This window comes from Callorhinchus milii, unplaced genomic scaffold (genome assembly GCF_018977255.1).
Source record: "Callorhinchus milii isolate IMCB2004 unplaced genomic scaffold, IMCB_Cmil_1.0 Scaffold16, whole genome shotgun sequence".
In the NCBI taxonomy this organism is placed as follows: Eukaryota; Metazoa; Chordata; class Chondrichthyes; order Chimaeriformes; family Callorhinchidae; genus Callorhinchus; species Callorhinchus milii.
In genome coordinates, this window is record NW_024704757.1 from 8,518,814 (window position 1) to 8,538,136 (window position 19,323).

Below are 19,323 nucleotides of genomic sequence, written 5' to 3' on the forward strand. Positions count from 1 at the left end.
GCAGAAGTTTTGATAGAAGCAGGGAATCGCTCTCAATTTAAATCTGACTCCAGGTTCAGAAAGTAACATACATTAAACTATTTATATTTCAATAAAAATAAAAATAAAAAATGTTTTTATTACATTTTTTTTATAATAATATGGTCATTACATTGACTGATAAAACAGAGAATCACCCACGAGTGTTTAAAATGAAGGCTAAATTGCAAAGAGAGGAGGCGATTGAGCAGTGTGCATAATTCTCTGTACTGTAATCTGTTTCGGCACAAAATATACAGTCAATTCACTTTACGGTATACTCTGTGAAGCGCTTTGAGATGTCTCAAAGACATGAAAAGGCGCTATATCAAATGCAAGGATTATTATTACTAACCTTTACTTCTCTCAGGGAATCCAAGAACTTATCGTGCCTGTTTGTAAGCATGTGTAACTGGTTGCCGGCATCCTTTTCTGATTGCTCCTTGGTTTTCGGGGTGCTGCTCTGATCCCCTGGTGCAAGCTCAATATCAATCTCCACATCCTAATAAAGAGTTGTTTAGTCTAAGAATCAGTCCATACAAGTCAGACTCCAAACAATAAGTTTGGATCAAACATAAAATACTAATCAAGCAAAGCATAGAAGTTAATACCTCACGCAAGCGGGTTAACCATGCCTCGCTGACCCCTCACCCCGTTCGCTCTTAGTCTTGGCTCCCTTCCCTCCCCTCACCCTGACCATTTCCCCCCTGCTCGGGTCATGACCCAACTGTGCAGCGCCTTGGGACGTCCTCCTGACGTGAAAGGCGCTTTATAAATGGAATCTTGTTGTTGTTGTTGTTGTTGGCATGCGCATTTTGGCTGCCGCCACTGACCCGAGCTGCTTGCCCAAAATGCTGCCACCCCGTCCTCTACTCTCCATTACTCCCGCTCGGTCCTCCTCTCCCACTGGCCTCCCCGACTCCTATCCCTGCTCGACCATCCCACAGCACCCCCCCTCTACTCCAGCCTGCAAATCCTCCGTCAAGCTTACCGTGGCAGATGCCGCTGGCTGCCAACAGCAGCTACTCTGACTGTCCTATCCCCCACTCTCACCGCAATGCCCATCAGTCCCTGACCACGGGGGCCAACCTCTCTTCCCTCATCCACATCCCCACCCTCCGTGACACTTCTCCCCATCCCACACCTCGCCCCCCCACATTCTGCCACCAACTGTCCCCTCTGCATCGGCCTACAAAATCTCTGTTCCCTCTCCAACAAAACATTCACCATCCAAGGCCTCACTGTCAACAAAACCATCGACATTCTCGCCCTCACTGAAACCTGTATCACTCCAGGCGACACCTTCCCCGATAAGAGGTCACACCTTCGGCTACATCTTCCATCACACCCCTCAACCTAACCGCCATGGTGGCGGGGTGACTCTCACCTCCTGGTCCCCGCTCGGCCTACCCAGCTTCGCGTTTTCCTCTTCCACTAGTCCCTTCACTAACCCCTCCAATCGGGTTTCTCTGCCACCCACAGCACAGAAACAGCCCTGGCCAAAGTGACAATTGACATTCTGTCCATCTGTGACCAGGGCTCCCTCTGCCTCCTCATCCTCTCTGCTGCCTCCAACATCGTTGACTAGTCTATCCTCATCCATCGCCTTTCCTCTCACCTTCACGGCTCTGTCCTTCACTGATTCAGATCGTACCTCTCACTCCGCCTCCACTTTATCTCCACAAACAGTTTCTACTCCAGCCCCCGCACTGTCTCATGTGGCGTTCCTCAGGGCTCTGTCCTTGGTCCCCTCCTCTTCAATATCTATGTGCTCCCTCTTGATCAACTTCCACATGTATGCAGATGACACCCAACTGTACCTCTCTGCCTCCACCCTTGACTCCAGGACCACTGTCCTGACAAAATGTCTTTCAGGCATCAAGTTCTGGATGAGAGCTAACTTTCTTCAGCGGACTCCGGCCTGCTTTACGTCCCCTGCCTCACGGACCCACCATTGCCTGGCGGGCCTTCAGCCACTCTGCCCCCTCCCTCTGGAACTCCATCCCATAGTCCTCGACCTCGCCCACTCCCTTGCCTCCTTCAAAGCCCATCTCAAAACCCTCCTCTTCGACCGTGCTTTCAATCACCCTGCTTTCCCCCGCCATCCACCCTCCCCAATCCCACACCCAGCTCGGGTCCAAAACACTGACTGTTCAGCGCCTTGGGACGTCTTCCTGACATGAAAGGCGCTATACAAATGTAATTTGGTTGTCGTTGTTATCAGCGAATCAATAAGAAAGGCGATTAAGCATGACTGAGCCAGTGACAGCTCAAATTGATTGCTACGGGTAAAGAAACCCTGAGGGGTCTGTTTCAATAAGTCTCTATTGTATAGATGAGAAGGAATGAGAAAAGCATTGCGTCCCAATACTATCCATGTCTGGGACAGTCAGTCAGACAAATAGAGACCAATGAGACACACAAAATCACATCTTAGAAGGGTCACAGATGAAGGCCGGAAAAGCTCTAATTGAGCTTGTGCTGTATAATTGCAATCTTCTTCTTCTGTACTAATAAAACGACAATGTCTGTCTGTGCTTCAAGAAGAATCTCAATAACTGATTGACATAGAGACATGATTTATACCTCATCGGAAAGGTCTTGTACCTGGGTGTGACATGGGTATATCTGTTTTTGGGTGTGCACTATCGTTCATGAGTTATTTTCAGTTTTCTGTTTTCCGCTACAGTTACACCTGACCGAGTCAAAGTGGTGCTTTGGCATCGAGTGCCACAGAGCACCTACCTATGTACGCACACCCTGCAGTTACACCTGGTGGCCACGCTGGCTGACTGTGGCTCTGTGGCATATTCTGTCACAGACCACGCACATAGCCAAGCGGCGGGAACAAAATAAAGAACACAGACAAAGCTAAGCCGCGGCAACAACAACAGATTTGCATTTTTAAAGCACTGAAGTCCTCCTACAGAAGTCTTCCTAGATGAGTACAAATAAGTCTTCCTAGATGAGTATGAAATGTTTGTCCGTGTGTTAATCTATTCCATATTGGATCCTTTGGTTGCAAACAAAGCTGCAATGGGTACAGCTAGTGATAAACAATCCATTAGTTTTGCACATTGTGAAACAATAATACTCCCACCTGTACAGCAGTAATGGAAAGGGAAGCACAATTTATATTTTGCATTGGGGAAACTGGAAAACTAATTTCAGTATAATGCACATAACCAGCTTGCAACCTGGTTCTGGAATCATACTGCTTTTGAAACCATTTCCTCCGGGTGATATCAGTAGTGAAATTTACTCTGCCTAAACCACTATTCTTACCATACATTTGGTAGCGAATTGCTGGCATTAGTTCCTTCCACCTTCTAAATTTCCACCTTCTAAATAGAGGCACTGCATTGAATGAACAGCTGGAGATGATTTAATGTTATAGAGACGCTATTCTTCATATATTATACTTTGGCCTCTTTTCCCTTCCATGTGTCTATAGAGTAAAAACATTTTTTTCAGCTTTGGCTCATGTGTTAAACAACAGTATACTACAAGTACGGTACACTTCCAGCCTCTAGCCCATATTGTGCAGGCTCAGAAAACCTCTAAGTATCTCAACCATTGAAAATGCTTACAACAGCTCTGTACTATCCAACACCTTAGGACATCCTCCCGACGTGCTAATTTGTAAATGGAAATTGTATTGTACTGTCTGATTTTATAGACCCAAACGATCATATTATAACGGTCTGTATATACAAAAAGAGGGTATTTATTCCATTAGATGTGTGATCTCATCATCTAACCTTTTCCATTTTAGCCTCTTTAAAATACCAAGATGGTTTAAATAAACGCTCATACAAAATTCTGTCCGCTCCAGGAACAAAAACGTAGATGCACTCGGTTTACTGCTACTTACTGGCAACTTAGGCTATATGACATTTGGGTTACCGAAAAAAAAATATTTTGCCACAATACCTAAATAATTACTTGAAAAATGTCTGATGATGATTAATAGTACTTTGGGTCAAGAAATCTATTTTCTTAGAAAGATAAAATCTGAGATGGTCATTCACTTCTTTGCTGCAGATTTGCTGTTTGAATTATGTTAACTTTGTGTCCAGTGTGTTTGATTCATCCTCCAGCATCAATAAGCATCTTGCTTACCCAACTGTTCCAAACCTCACTGGTCTGTGCAGTTCAACGCGTTAAAAAAAATAAATCACCTCTTCCTTGCTCTCACTGTTCTCTCTTTCTCTTGGCTCCTGCTTGACGTGGGTTACCATGGCGAAGGCTGCTCGGTCATGACTATCAGCCAGATTGATGACATTAGTGATAGAGGGGAGCATGGCACCCTGACAATTGGTACCAATGGTAGTATTCTTTTCACACACCGCAAGAAGTAACTAGGGAAAAAACACACATATGCACACAAAGGACAAGCAATGGTCAGGAATGCAGCAAATAGTTTAAACACAGCACATTTGGTGCTGACAATTCTAACATTCATCTTATGGTAACTGCTGATTCCACTGTTAAACAGTATTCACCTGGAGGAGTTACTGAGCCCCATAGTGTTCGGGTGCCAAACTGCTGAAATCTCAGGGAATTTTAAAATGCTTATCTAAATATTAGAGAATCAGCTCTAAATAGATGGAAGAACAAAGCTTCAAACAACCAAAAATCTGACTCTTCCCAGGGATTCATGCTACATTACTGATCTGATATTTTAAAGTATAAAATCCACTGGTTACACTCACATCACTGTCCAGTTGTGAGAGCTGAATCCTGAAAATTGAAGGGCAGCTTCATATTTTGTTTTAAAGGAGCCAGGCACTGCTTGTTATTTGAAAATGAGACACATTTCTCTGAAATGCGTCTTTTAAAGTAAGTCACTTGTTAAATTTTTAGCTCAAAAAATTGTAGATTTCAGTGACTTACTACTGATTTGGTCATGAAATTGTTTCATTCCCATTATAGGTATGTGTGGTTTCATTCTGTGATTTTTTTACCTTACTCAAATTCATCATTTTCATTTTCTTACAACCCTTCTGCAGAAAGCCTATTCTTCATTATCACCTGCCTAATATTTACTCATCCACTCTTCAACACTCCTAACCTATTTAGGTAAGAGTATCAACTACAATATTTGCAACACTTGAAATATCATCTTGAAATTCAGTCAATATGCAGCCTTTCTTCTTACCTCAATGCACTGTTTAATCCAGAAGTGGTTACCCATGGCTTCCCAGTTTTGGGAGCAAGTGATATACAACAGACGATCATAGACACGCCGCCTCATGGAGTTATCAAACACTTCAAAAAATTTGGCACGAATGTGAGGCTGACAACACCTTAAGCCTGCTAGGAAGGCCGGTTCCAGTTTAGCAGTAAGCTCACTGCCCGAGAGGTTTTCATCCCTGTATATGGCCATAAGAGTACAATAAGCAAAGTGCTCCAAGAGAAGTTTCACACACAGTTGCAATGATGAGAATGGCGATAGTTAAAGGAGAACTTCTGTGAAGAAGCAAATACTAAATCATCACATACACCTCTGGGAGATACAATTTACATTTAGAACTCCCTTTGCATTTTAGATGAACAGTTATGGGAGACAAAATGACAAGACTGATTTGACTTGGCTTCACCAATAGTCCTGTGTATAAAGGCGCAGCCTATTATATCACTAAATCATCAGGTTAGGCTATAATGCCTATCTGCCGACACTCACTGTCTGGGCTCGCACATAGAACTGGTCATTTGGGCGAGGTACCAGTTGGCACATGTGAAAATATACCTTATCTTTAAAGGGGATAGAAAAAAAATTAAAAACACCACTACATTAAGCCTGACAATTTAAAAGAAATCACAAGAACCTTAAAACTTACAATGTGAAAGGGAAAAAGAAATGCCGATCTGTTTTACCTTGGCAAGTAAAGCATTGCACATTAATGCTAATTTTAACCTGTATGGACATACAACAAATAACTATGTACCTTTCCTTTACTGATCATCAATTAGAAAATGAGGAGGGGAGGGGGAGGCATTGCATTTGCAATTGAATTGCATTGCATATAAATTGAATGCCCTCACAAGAGCTTTGTGCAAAGACACAAGTGTGTGAACTAATGAAATGTAATTTTTGATTAATTACTACAATTACCTATAGACATAGTTAACGAGGTCCAAGAATTGGGCATTTAATTCAAGGTCATCTGGAAACCGTTTTTCAATGTAGGTCATCATTTTAACCAGCAAAATTGACTTCTCCCTCAGTGTAGGTGTCTGGATAGAATGAAGAAATGATTAATTTTGTCCATTTCAGTACATTGAAAAGAGATTTCAAATGCTTAACTTTGAGAACTAGGAAAGTTAATGAACATGTTATAACAAAACAACAAATGCCAAGAGAAACCCAAGAGACTGAAACAGTCAAATGTGGGCAACAACCTCAGCAGACGAGTGCTGGACTATTGCACTATTTGTCTGAACTCACATAAATGGCCAGATCCCAGAGGACTGCCAGATTCCTGGAGCAATAACCCTGTTTGTGTTCCACCTTCAGGAAGAATGTAAATAATGGCAATCCTTCATATTTGATATAGCGCTTTATCGTGTCTTAGAGACATCTTAAAGCGCTTCACCGAATACACTGCAAAGTGAATTGACTGCAAATTATGGGGGCGAAACGCGGCAGCCAATTGCGCATAGCAGTGTTCCACAAACAGCCATGGATTGACGAACCAAATTTTTTTTAAAGGGATTATTACCCACAGAAAAGCGATCCACCTGACTAACATCTGGGTTCTTACCTACTGCTAGGTAAACAGCGGCGTGTGGAATAAGAAAACTTGCTAGGGAATCAAACCCAGGTCTTGCGACTCAAGTGCACAAATCACTGAGCTACAGGAATCATTTGTTTCGTGTTTTTCTGAATTCATTATATGGTATCGTTTTGCAACTTCGCATTAATCAAAACCACTTTAAATGAACTAAAGAAGTTTATACATTAACACATGTTTTTGTAACCCACATTTATGTTCACAGAAGGTTCCGAATGACTTTGTGTTGAAAGTCATGAAGCTAGAATATCACAGAAGCTTATTAAAAATTTTCAAAGTGAAATGGCAACATAGCTTGTAGCTGGGCTTTATGATGATTCTTAAGAGTTTTAGGACCAAAAACTACTCCTATGACCAGATCAGTACCAGAATCACAATCACTGGCACAGCATTATCATAGGGAGAGTCACTAGCAACTCTTTTGGTGACTGTGGTGCCCAACATTCAATTGCCACACAAATTTTTATCTCAGTCTATATGCCTCGATACTACTGCAAAGTCTGTGCAGAATGAAAATATTTCCACAATAAAATAAATGTGAGTTTATTTAAGGTGGATTGATAAAAGTACATAAGAAATTGAAACAGCTTTTTTGCAGAGGTTATGATAGAATAAATAACTATCTTGTACTGAATTAAACTAATTAAAACCAAGTACATCCTCTAATGTTAAGGGTCCTTACCTGATTTACTGCCATTGGGGAATTATTCTTCACCCATTCTTCTACTATTTTTACCACAGCTCTAAGAATCTTGGCATCTGGTGACTTCTCAATGAGAGAAGTCAAGATAACCTGAATGAAGTTCTTCCTCATTTCCATGCTCATCACAGCAAGTCGTGTTTTCACAAGATCCAGACTCAACATGATCAGCTCCACAGTGACTTCAAATAAAAACACATCATCTTCTTAGAGCAAAGAAAACAGATTTAAAAAAAACACAAATGCAACACTGGTTCAGTTTGCAGTAAGTACCCTTGTGCTACAAGGCCAAATATTATAGCAGACAAGCTCGTCCCTTCTACTAGACTGACCACTTTATGCTTTCAAGGATGTAAAATTATTCAATACCGATATCATTATTTCCTGTAAACCCAAAATGTCAGAATGGTAGATTTTATGCTTCTTAAAACAATATATTGTTTCAAATATGCTAATATGTTTAATGAAAAACTCTATCTAATGGTGTATTACTGGTGAGCAAATTTAGAAAGCCACATTTTCTTTCCGGTTGGTATTTTTAGTCCACTTGAGAGAAAAGTTATCCAATGCATTATATAGTAAGACACTGATATTTGAAATGGCAATGGGAGCCAACATTCTATACACAAAAACGTCTGACATTAAGCACTAGCACTAGAAGGTAAAATTTTAGCAGTTTCAAGGTTATGTCTGATTCGATAATTAGACCTATGGTAATGAAGCACAGAAGCAAATTAGCACTCGACAGATTAAATTCTTGTTTGGACATTTTCACACATTTGGCAAAGAAACACAAATTAGTAAGCTTAGTATAATTGCCTTCTTATTGAAGTCACAGGGGGTACTTGATGTCAAAGAAACTATCCTTCAAAAATGCCAGAATAATTGTAATATATTGAATTAGACCAAGACACCTTCAATGGGCACCGTCACCAGTGTTAGGAAAGTTTGAGATGTTCAGAAGCTTTGACAGCACTAATTGTTTTAAGATGTCTAAAATGTTTTACATTTATTAATCGATTGTTACAGCCAAGAAACTATCACACATCATATAAATAGAACACTATCGCTTCATGTTCAGAAACCCCACGAATGGCGAGGAATGTGTGCTTAGGGTGGGTGGAGAGGGGTAGCTAAGAGGAAGAGAAGAGAAATGCTTCCAAATTCATGGTGCATATGGCACTTTCAAGGTAATAATGTAAAAAAATACAAGAGCTATATGCAAAATATACAAAATATAGAGCAGTAAGTGCAAAATACATTCCTCTCCTCCAGTCTATTTTATTCTTGGTGTATCGAGCACTCAACAGCAACACCTGAAATAGCTAGTTCCGCAGAACTTCCAGCATGAACTCCTCCAGTTACTCTTATTTTAAAACGTCCAATATTTCAAAATAGTTTAAATATTTCAGTAAAACATTTATATTTATTATACTAAATAATGTATGGACACTTCACATATATTACATTAAATATTGCAAAATTGCATTGAGCTATCATTTTCAGAGCTCAAGCAGTAAGCACTCTTACTGCGCAGGTATCACTTTGTCATAAATGCACTCACATTATCAAAACATATTATTGTTGGTTGTTCAAATCTATTTTGTACCCTGCAGAAAGAAAGTACGGTTTGCATAGGTTCTGTGGGCAATACATTTAGCTAACACAACTCATTATCCATGAACATTCAACAGCTGAAAGTACACATTATAGAAGATGTTTACAAATTTAAAAAATGTTTCAAGTCATCTTTCTCTACTTTTCCATTTCTTTGGTATCACAACAAGAGGATCACATTGGCCCATAAATCAAATTGACCTGAAAGAACCTATAAACCATTAAAGCTTTGAAAGCTCTCTGGAATTCTTCTGAAGCAATAAGCCTAGTTTTATTGCAGTTGGGACATAGAATTATGAGAAAATAACTTATATTTTCTTTCTGACCTCATTGAGTAGAACTATACTGAAATCAATGTTATTACCTGTACTTGTTTCAGATGCTCCTGGTGATGCCTGTGGATTCAGATGATCTCTCACCATTTTCTGTAAGGAACGCATGAAGACAGAGATGAGGCGGTCAATGTAGCTGGGATTGTTGCTGCAGGCAGACTTCAGGATCATAAGTGTACCTGAAATTGGAGGATATGATTTAGTAAATTTAGAAGTCTCCAAATATTCCAGTAAATTATAAAGCCATCTGACTCCGAAAATAAATGACAAATTATCTGCTTTGACGTCATCATAAAACTCGTATGAATGAAACACACAGTTGTATATTTGTTAATTCCCTTATTTTTAGCAAAGCTGTTAGACATCCCAGTGGATATGTGGTACAATGAATATAATGTGATATGATGTGGTCATATTAGCACCTCAGTATGGTCATGAATTCATGACTGAAGGCTAGGTTCGTCACTCACTCAAGGTATTTAGGAAGACAGGGAAATGGTGTAAGATAATGGGTGACCCTTGGGGTACATATTTCAAGCACATCTCCTGCCAAAATGGCCAAGGAGCAGCATAAATACTATCCATGGAGACATCCTTCCTCATCAACAATCCTGTTAATACTCAGAAGAATCCAATCAGGGAATTAATCAAGAAAAAAATTCCAAGTTATCGTCTCATGAATGAATTGTGCATGGTTGACTGGAATACCGCACACGTATACAATCGTTTGTTGTGAGTGCTTTGAACCAGTATAAACTTCCAAATCTGATGAGGATTTTTAAAATAACTTTGTATGCTCAGCCAAGCGAGGAACTGCAGAGGTGGGAATGGATATGTGACATTTTCATTTCCTATACCATCATTACAGTCTGTTTTAGTGAGCCTACAAATTTAGTATCAATTAGTACTAAATTATGAGCAGCTTTGTGCCCATTGGGAGACCCCATAAACTTACTCGTTTCACAGCCCTTTAGGCAGTAGAAATAGGAGGCTTTCAACCTATAAAACTGAGCTAGATTGGAACTATAAGACTAAGCTCAATTAAAATACTGGAGGTAAAAGTATACTGTGCCATCCAGGCTCATAACATTTTGCACACATCTATACATATCCATTGCTAGCTTATCTAGCTAGCACTTTTACAATCAATATAAGTTTCTTTTCTTCCTTCCCATTTTATATATTTTTTAAAAAAACTAAATACAACCAGCATTCAAGGTACATTGAAATTGTAATGAAAACCAAAACACCAAAGTTGCAATATCTGTCTAAGCATCTGACACAGAAACATGGCAAGAAAATATGACTTTTTCAGCTTTCTATTACATACTAGAGAGAAATACCCATTGCAAATTCGCTCGCAACCAATATGGAATGTAAATTGACACACAGACATATTTATACTCAGCTGGGATGACTCCTGTGAGAGGACTCCTTTTGGGAAGACTCCTGTGGGAGGACTCCTATCAAAGTTACGTTAACCAAAGGGGTTTACTGAGTGATCCGACAGGTCCTCGAGTTATTCCAAGGCAAAAAAACTGCCAAACATTTGTTGCAGAATATATTAGTATAAACATATCTCTTTAGAAGGGTGTGTGCTTTCCTCTGGGCTTAATTAAAGCATTTTTTAAATATAGCTCACCAACGATTTCCTGAAAAAAAAATGACCGACACTCACGCAAGCAAGACCTTTCCGATGAGATATAAATCATGTCTCTACATCAATCGGTTATTACGCTATTGGCGGATGCACAGACAGACAAGACACAGAGACACTTCGCTTACACTCTTACACTCCTGGTGAGATTCCCACCAATGGATTTTTGGTAGAACTAAGATTTCCTCAATGGATTAATGGTAATTCATAAATGATTGGCCACATGGTGGTTTAGTTATAATTAACCAAGGGTGTTTTGGGGGTAAATCAGTTTTTGCGGAAAATATTTTTATATTCTTACCAAAGGGAATGGCATAATCTAGCAAGATCTGACTGTGATTTGATGCAGTGTTCTGTATGAATTGTTGACAGACACACACATAAACTAAGTTAAATATTTTATGGTTAGAATGTTTTGTGTCAATGAGTGCCAAATAATATTTTCTCTTAAATAAGTTAAATGGAAGCTTCAACTCACAGGTTAAATTAAACTCAAACAGTCAGCATCATTGACCTATCCACCTAAGAAGATTAGTAGTTACTCAAGCCAATTGTATCTTTAGGCTAAAACCTTCTCAAAAGTTTATACACCACAGGTTACCTAAGTGGCTTACTTGGACACTCAAGAGTCAAGCAACTTGACAACTGACAAATTGCCAATTCCTGAACTAAAATTACATCTGCCTCTACCGATTACAAAGTTGGATAGTGAGGGACAGTCGCTATTTAGGGAATACAATGTGACCTGTTGTGACGTTTCATGCCTGCTTTACTGACAGAACCAATTCACTGCCAGAATAAGAGGGATATACATGCCAAAATGACAAGCGCTACTGCAATATTTCACGTCAGTGGCTGAAGGCATAGAGGTGCATAAACTGCAGGAGATAGGCATCTTATATTTAACAGCAGAGTGAAAATGCCAAAGAAATTACTGTAAAGTTTAATTCAATCAACAAGATTCTGACATCAAATATCCAAGATGACATTCAAATGTTTTACATGATTATTGAAATCTCTAAATTAAAACTAGTTTTATAACCTGTTAAAAAAATTTAAGATATAATTTATAATGTATACTATAGATTAAAAAAATAAGCACTAAGCACAATTAAGTTACAATGTGCAATAGTTTCTCTGTCACCTTCATTGGCTTATAAACTAGATCTAAGCCAATGAAGATGATAAAGATATACAATAAGTGGCCAGGAAGATTTCAAGGGTACAGAAACACTGTACAGTGAGCCTATAACATTCAAGAAACAATGTTGAAAAGCACTGACGAAAATAATTAACAACCCAAAGAAGCTGGAAAGCAATGAAGATAATAGTGCAAAGATAACTGTACAAGAGAAAAGTTAATTTCAATTAAAATGTTTTTGTCCCGAAAAGGCAACTATAGACATACTGTGGCATAATCGCTTTACTTTTAGCAGCAGTTTACCGATTTACGTCCATTAAAGCAGAGGTGTGCAATTACACTTTAGTGGAATCAATAAGTGACTAGTATTTCTGAGGCACACTGACTTTCTGCATTACAACATATTCAAAGCAGTCATCTATCAACACGTTCCTTAAAAGTAATGCAAAACACAATTCAGCAGTGGGAAAATGCTTTTAGGAACAATTCATTAAGTTTTCTCGAGCTTCAGGCAATGCATTGCAAATGGAATTTGCTAGCAAATGGAATGAGTGTCATTAACCTCATGCATTAGACTCAAATGAAACCCCCAGAGGTCCGTCCGTATTTGAACCCAAGGCGGCATGTACCCACTAAGTTACAACATGCAATCGTTTCTCTGCCACCTTTTCAAAGTGACCTTCCTCTCTCAGTTATCTTAGTTTACATTGGCCCTCCTCACCCAAATTCACCCCTAATATTATAATTAATTCAGTTTAAATACAGTAAATATAGTTATCACTCAAAAGTTCTTAAAAATGACTTACCAAACAACTGATTGGGATTAGCATTCGTTGCCTTTTCATAATTTGTGAGACCTTCATAAATCACTTTTCCAACTGCGGCATAAAGGCACTCCAGCTCTTCGTACTTAGAAGCCACGCTTGATGTACCTATTAAAAAGAGAAAGGAACAAAATGTACACCACACACCCAACAGTGGACAAGGAAGAGAATTTTATTTATTTAAATAAGGCACCTACTTGGTTCTGTTGGGAAGATGCTCATTAAGCGGGACAGCAGTGTGTGCACAGCCCTCAGGACCTTGGTGTTGCCACAAGTCATGCAAGCTGCTATTCCGCGTTGTAAAGGTTTGAAACTGCTAAGAATGGCTGGGGACTGGAGGACTGTCAGCAAAAAACTTAGCACCTCTAGTCCAGTGCAAATGTTTGCCATGTTTGCCTGATTGGGTTGTTCCTAATGTAATAAATAGGAAGAAGATTAAGCATTAAAAATGAATTTAGGTTATTTTATTACCGACTATAACAAGGCTGTCAAGGCTATTTTACTCAATGCTTTACTTGATGAAGGTACAAAAGATTTGGTGAAGCAATCAGATTTGGATTTAAATCCGTTAATTGTAAATCAGTCTGATAACACTATTGTAATTTAACTGAGATTACTAAAACGAATACCGAGCACAAATGGCTTATTTTTCTGGCTCTGTACTCCTGGGAATAGCTGTTGTGAGCTGCAGCAAATTTTCTTTAAATCATGCTGCAAACTGTAAGATAACCTTGGCAAAGACAACACAGCAATCTGAATTTCAAGAGGGAAATTAAATGATCAAATAATTGATATATTCTTACACTTGTTCTGAGGCTCAGGTTTTCCTAAATTGTCTGAAAATATTAATTATAGCTTATAGAATGCAAATTATGCAACACCAAATGGCCAGCAAGATTAAAGGTTTCCTCATTTGAGCTGTGCTCAACCACGCATTCTGCATATGAAAATGCATAACGGCAACTATTTTTTGTGCTGTACAGTACACCTATGGATTAATGCAATTATTCAAGCAGCATGATAACTTTGACTTGCAAATTGGACAACATTAATTCTAAAATGTCACTATTTATTGCTTCTGATTTATGCTCCAGTTCAAACCTCAAGAGCTGAAACAGAAGGATGATTCTGGAATTCTAAAAATTAAAAAAAACCATAAGTAGTATTTTTAGTGCCAATCACTTCCCATTAAAGCATAATAATCTCTAGTAATGCAGGTCCAACTGAGCAAATATTGTACTTCAAACAGCACCTCTCATTTTTNATGAGATCTTACATACTAGTTAATGCTACCTTAACTGTGTTCTGTGATCATTCATCTTACCAAATGCACATGCCTTGCATGTCAGAGTACAATTTCCAGCTGGTTTAATATCAGAAGAAACCAACACTACGTGGTTCAGCAAGCTGAAGCTCCAGTGTGCTGCGTCATAAAGCAGTGATTTACACCTATTTCCTACAGTGAGTTCAGAATCCCAGCCTTACTATTACAGATGCTACTGAATGGAGGCAAGGGATTTTTTCCACAGAAACAGGAAAAAAATGATCAGTGAGCAAGTCACCCTAGGCTGTTCCTGCACAATTAGGGGTGTATGAACACTGAACTGCCAAACGTTTTGGAGGGGATTTACTACTTACACACTTGGTCAATGAATAATATAAAGCTAAAATAGTGGAAGAAAATAAACAGCTTATAAACAGAACAAAATTAATGGTCACCTGAGAGACTGATAAGAAAAACAAAGTACCCTATTAAGTTCAGCATTTTAAAATCATTTAGATAACGGGTTATTGATGACTGTAGAGTGCTAACAGATACAAAACAATCACTGCCTACCTCAGGACAGCCTCATTTTAACATATAAACAAAGAGCAATTAAATTCAATAAAACAGTATTTATTACAGTAATAAAGACATTCTAACATCTCATCTCTAGAGTCTGATGTTTGATGAGGGCAAGATATTTGTAAAGCATTTGAAATATTATGAAGCATTTATAAAAGGTACTGAGATGGTACACCAAATATTGTTTTGTTTCCCCAGAAACATCTATATATTACAGTGTTTGAAGGCAAATACAAAATCCTGACTATTTCCAATGTTAATAGCATGTGAGCTAGAAAGTATTATAATATATATTAAACTTCAGTTTCTGCTCATTAGAATTGAACAGTAAGATCCCTCACTGTCTACAGTAATTCCCCACAATATTGGAAACTTACAAAACAAAAGTACATGATTTTAAATTGCTATGTTCTGCAGAAAAATTGTAGTCTGGACTTTGTTTCAGAGTATGAAGCAATCTCAAAGTCTAGAATGGATTGAAATTTGAGATTTCCTGTTGCAGTCGTCACTTTAACCCCATTATGTGTTATTTTCTTAACTAGAACAAGCACAATTAATTAAATAATGCGACCTAAAATTTAATTTAACGTTGAGCCGTATATTTATTTTACGAACCAACATGTTATTAGTTGGTACTATTCTAAGGGCTGAAGGAGCAATCACTATCATAATTTTTTGTGCTTGATCAAGACACGAACTAAAGTTGTTCAAACTTAAAGACGCAAATTCATTTAGTGCACAAAACATGTTAAGAGATTAGCACAATGCACAACTTGTACAAAATTCAGAACTATAATCGTAAAATCGTACCACCGTCATTAGTAACTTGTCGAACCACTGGAGTTTTAGCTCTGCTTTGGGCCACATGTCAGGACGAAGTGCTGTCTTCAGAAGGCTAACACAGCGTCGGGATAGCATTTCACCTGGAGACCCTGCTGTATTTGAGGAGTCATTCACCTGAGATTAAATTTTCAAACACGTTATAGAAGCTTAAAGAATAGTAATTATATATTTTTAAAAACGTTCATTTAGGATTTTATCATATCAGAAGATACAAACATAAAATGGCAAGTGGCGGGCAATGTGGCGGAGGTGGAAGAAGGCGGTCCTGGTCAGGGACCGGATGTGGGGGAGGAAGGACAACTGGGGGTCGAATCGGATGTCCAGGTTGCGCACTGGTTTGGTGAGTCTGAGGGAGAGCTCAGGGAGGTTGAGGAGTTTTAGATCCGCAGGAGTGAAGATGTTGATGGGAGCCAAGAAGCGTGGCTTCATTTTCAGCCGCAGGAACAATAACAACATTTTCCCAATTTCGGACGAACAAGGATTATAAAAGGACACAGTGCAGAGAACATTTAAAAAGTGTTAAGAGGATTGAAGCAAACACACAAAAAGAACCACAACAAAGCAAAATAAACACTTGCTCTGAATGTGCCTTCTCTAACATTACACAAGTGCTGAACACTGAACAAGACTAAATCTTGGGTGAGAACCTTAATATACATAGCTACACATGGAAGTATGATTCTTACCTGACAAGCTATTCTGATGAGGAAATTCACCACGGTGTCAGTGTGTTGCTTATCAATAGGTTTAGAAAGCAGATGATCAGCTCCCGGCAAGGATTGGCTACGCCCAAATGCCTATATGGTTTAAATATACATGGCGGAAAATGAAATGCTTTCCAGTTTTAGCATAATGATTAAACATCTGGAGTACAGTTAAATGCAATGTTCTCTAGATTCGGTCCCTGCATTAACCCTGCACAAATAGGACACTTTCACATGGGTAATATGCCCTCAGTACAACACATTATAAGAAGGCTTGCGCTCATCATAATAATAATCCTTGCATTTGATATAGCGCTTTTCACATCTTTCTCACTGTCTCAAAGCGCTTCACAGAATATACTGTAAAGTGAATTGACTGTATATTTGCGGGCGAAACGTGGCAGCCAATTGCACACAGCAGTATCCTACAAACAGTCATGGATTGGATTGAGTGACAAATTATTATTGTTGGCTTTTTTTGAGAGATTATTATCCCCGGAAAAGCGATCCGCCAATCGACAAACAACCTACTACAACCAGTAAGTAGGAACCAAGGGTTCCTACTTACTGCTAGGTAAACAGAGGCATGTGGAGTAAGTATATGTAAAATAGAAATTATGTATTATTTATCCTTATTTCTGAAAAAGCTATTTTAAGATGTCAACGATACTAGTTCAAAATTGTCCATCAAATAAAAAAAATCAGATCAGGTTTCAAGAACGTTCACACCATTATATTTAACTGCAAGTGCGAAGTTGGGAGCAGATACGGGGATAGGAATCTTTAAGATAAATGAAGATCCACAACTTTTGTAAATGCGATTTTTCATGCAAATAAACAAAACAAAGGTGCGGAACAATGAAGAGTAAATGGTTTTGAAATAGAAGATAGATAGATTCCTGAAAATTACCGATGAAATAGATTTGCCAAAGGAATGTTTTGGTAAACTGGATGGACTAACTCCTGGAAATGACTAAATTACACACCGACAACACAAGTCACTGATTATTTTAAAAGAAGACGGTTTCTATATAATATTTCTGTATAAAAAATACAAAACCGAGATTAGGAAAAAGAACCCAGAAAATATATGATTCATCTAAAATTGAATGTAAATCACTTTAACGCCATATACCTTGGGATTATACTCACCGTTCCAGTGGCTGTTCTAAAGCGATCCTGAGCTGAATCTATTGATAACCCTCGTTTTACTCCACCATTGGTTGCACTGGTTCCCTCCCCACCATTATTGACCTCTGGTTCGGACTCTGGCTAAATTTTTAAATAATGGAGGGAGAGAGCAAAAAATAGAAGAGGATGAAAAGAAGTAACATCCAACCAATGTGCACATTGTGTTGCATTTTGTGCTTTTAAAGATGGAGGGGAGGTTGTCCGAGTGTATTCATAGTTACCTGTTGGTCTTTGATTCTCTGCAGCTCCCATTTAATCACTACTTCAGCCAGATCTACAGCTAACTTCCTCTGTTCAATGGTAACACTAGGAGTAAATCCAAGTCGTTGCATGGCACTAACCATGTGCTGTACAAGGTGGTGTCTCACAGGAAAGTACACCTAAAGAGAAAGATTATTTTCAACACCATTTTAGAAAAGGAACACTAAAAAAAAATTGCAATAATCCTTCCATTTGATATTGGGACTTATGTTGTTGAGACCTCTCAGAGTGCTTCACTGAATATATTGTGAAGTGGATTCTGTGTATTTTATTGTATTGTAATATGTATACTTAAGAAAATACCAGACTCACAGATCTATAAACCGATTCACTAATTTCATAATAATCTTTTCACTTGATGAAGAGCTTTATGTCATCAAAATATCTCAAAAGCATTTCCAGGATTTACTTTGGGTTGGAGTATTTTTAGGGGAAAACCTAACCTGCTACTCATCATTTCCTAACCAAACATCTTTGCTGTAAAATGCCCTTTAAGGAATATTATTGATTGGCTATTATTGCTTGAAGGAATTTGAATAATGCAAAGTAGAATGTGTTGGCAAAAGGAAGATTTACTGTTTTGTATACTTTTAGCTTTGAACAAACCACTTCAAAACACAAAAATATATAGATTTATTATTTACTTACCCTGAAATGTTGGACAATTAAATGTAGGATATGAACCAATTGAGGCACTGTATGTCCTTCCTCCACAATGATTTTTCGCGTCCAATGAGTCAGCATTTGATGTCCATCTTCCATTCGAGCAGGGACAGCAGGGGTAAGAATGGCCATTGCTTGCCGGACGACCAACCGTGCCTCCATCGCATGGGCTTTAAGCAAACTGAGGAAAACCTATGGGAATTGTGAACATTCCAAACTTGGTTTAGTAATGCTCGGTCTGCATGAGAATGGCATTTTTTTTTAAAAAAAAAAAAAAACATTGCTACTGCTCCCATATCAGCCAAAAAAAGTTAAAAGCTAAATTGGAAATTAATTTCCAATTTCTTGTTTTAAAAGGGAAAGCAAGAGGAATTATTTTACCCTGTAAGCTTCAACCTAACAATGTATACAATTAATCCAATGTTTATCCTGAGGGGAATCATCAAAGCCCTATCTTTACACTGCCTGTGTTTCAGACAAAGTACAGGAGGATACAGAGATGTCAGTGTGCATCAGACTACTTTCCCCCCCACTTAGCATTAGTAGTAAATATAAAATCCTATCTTCACAAAGCATGAATGGTTTATTATGCTAAATCAACATAATTAGTTATGCCACAAGTGGCTTTTGAAGGGAATTAGGTAAGTATTTGAAGAAAAAGAAAATAAACGGGTTTAGGGAAAAGAGCAGTGAATTAGAATAATTCAGAATAATATTAGAATTATAAAA

General features: G+C 38.4%; 1 protein-coding gene across 1 annotated transcript in view; it reads right to left on the minus strand.

Annotated features, from left to right (window-relative positions):
- Positions 1 to 19,323, minus strand: part of LOC103178691 (transformation/transcription domain-associated protein) — a 131,383-nt gene that overhangs the window by 59,659 nt on the left and 52,401 nt on the right. The window contains exons 36-48 of the mRNA XM_042341166.1: positions 18,580 to 18,786; positions 17,892 to 18,050; positions 17,632 to 17,751; positions 16,462 to 16,572; positions 15,743 to 15,889; positions 13,284 to 13,497; positions 13,069 to 13,194; positions 9,497 to 9,643; positions 7,498 to 7,697; positions 6,137 to 6,258; positions 5,180 to 5,393; positions 4,200 to 4,379; positions 374 to 520 (exon numbers count right to left, since the gene is read on the minus strand). Of these exons, the coding sequence (XP_042197100.1) occupies positions 374 to 520; positions 4,200 to 4,379; positions 5,180 to 5,393; positions 6,137 to 6,258; positions 7,498 to 7,697; positions 9,497 to 9,643; positions 13,069 to 13,194; positions 13,284 to 13,497; positions 15,743 to 15,889; positions 16,462 to 16,572; positions 17,632 to 17,751; positions 17,892 to 18,050; positions 18,580 to 18,786 (2,094 nt within the window). The remainder of the gene's footprint in view (positions 1 to 373; positions 521 to 4,199; positions 4,380 to 5,179; positions 5,394 to 6,136; positions 6,259 to 7,497; positions 7,698 to 9,496; positions 9,644 to 13,068; positions 13,195 to 13,283; positions 13,498 to 15,742; positions 15,890 to 16,461; positions 16,573 to 17,631; positions 17,752 to 17,891; positions 18,051 to 18,579; positions 18,787 to 19,323) is intronic.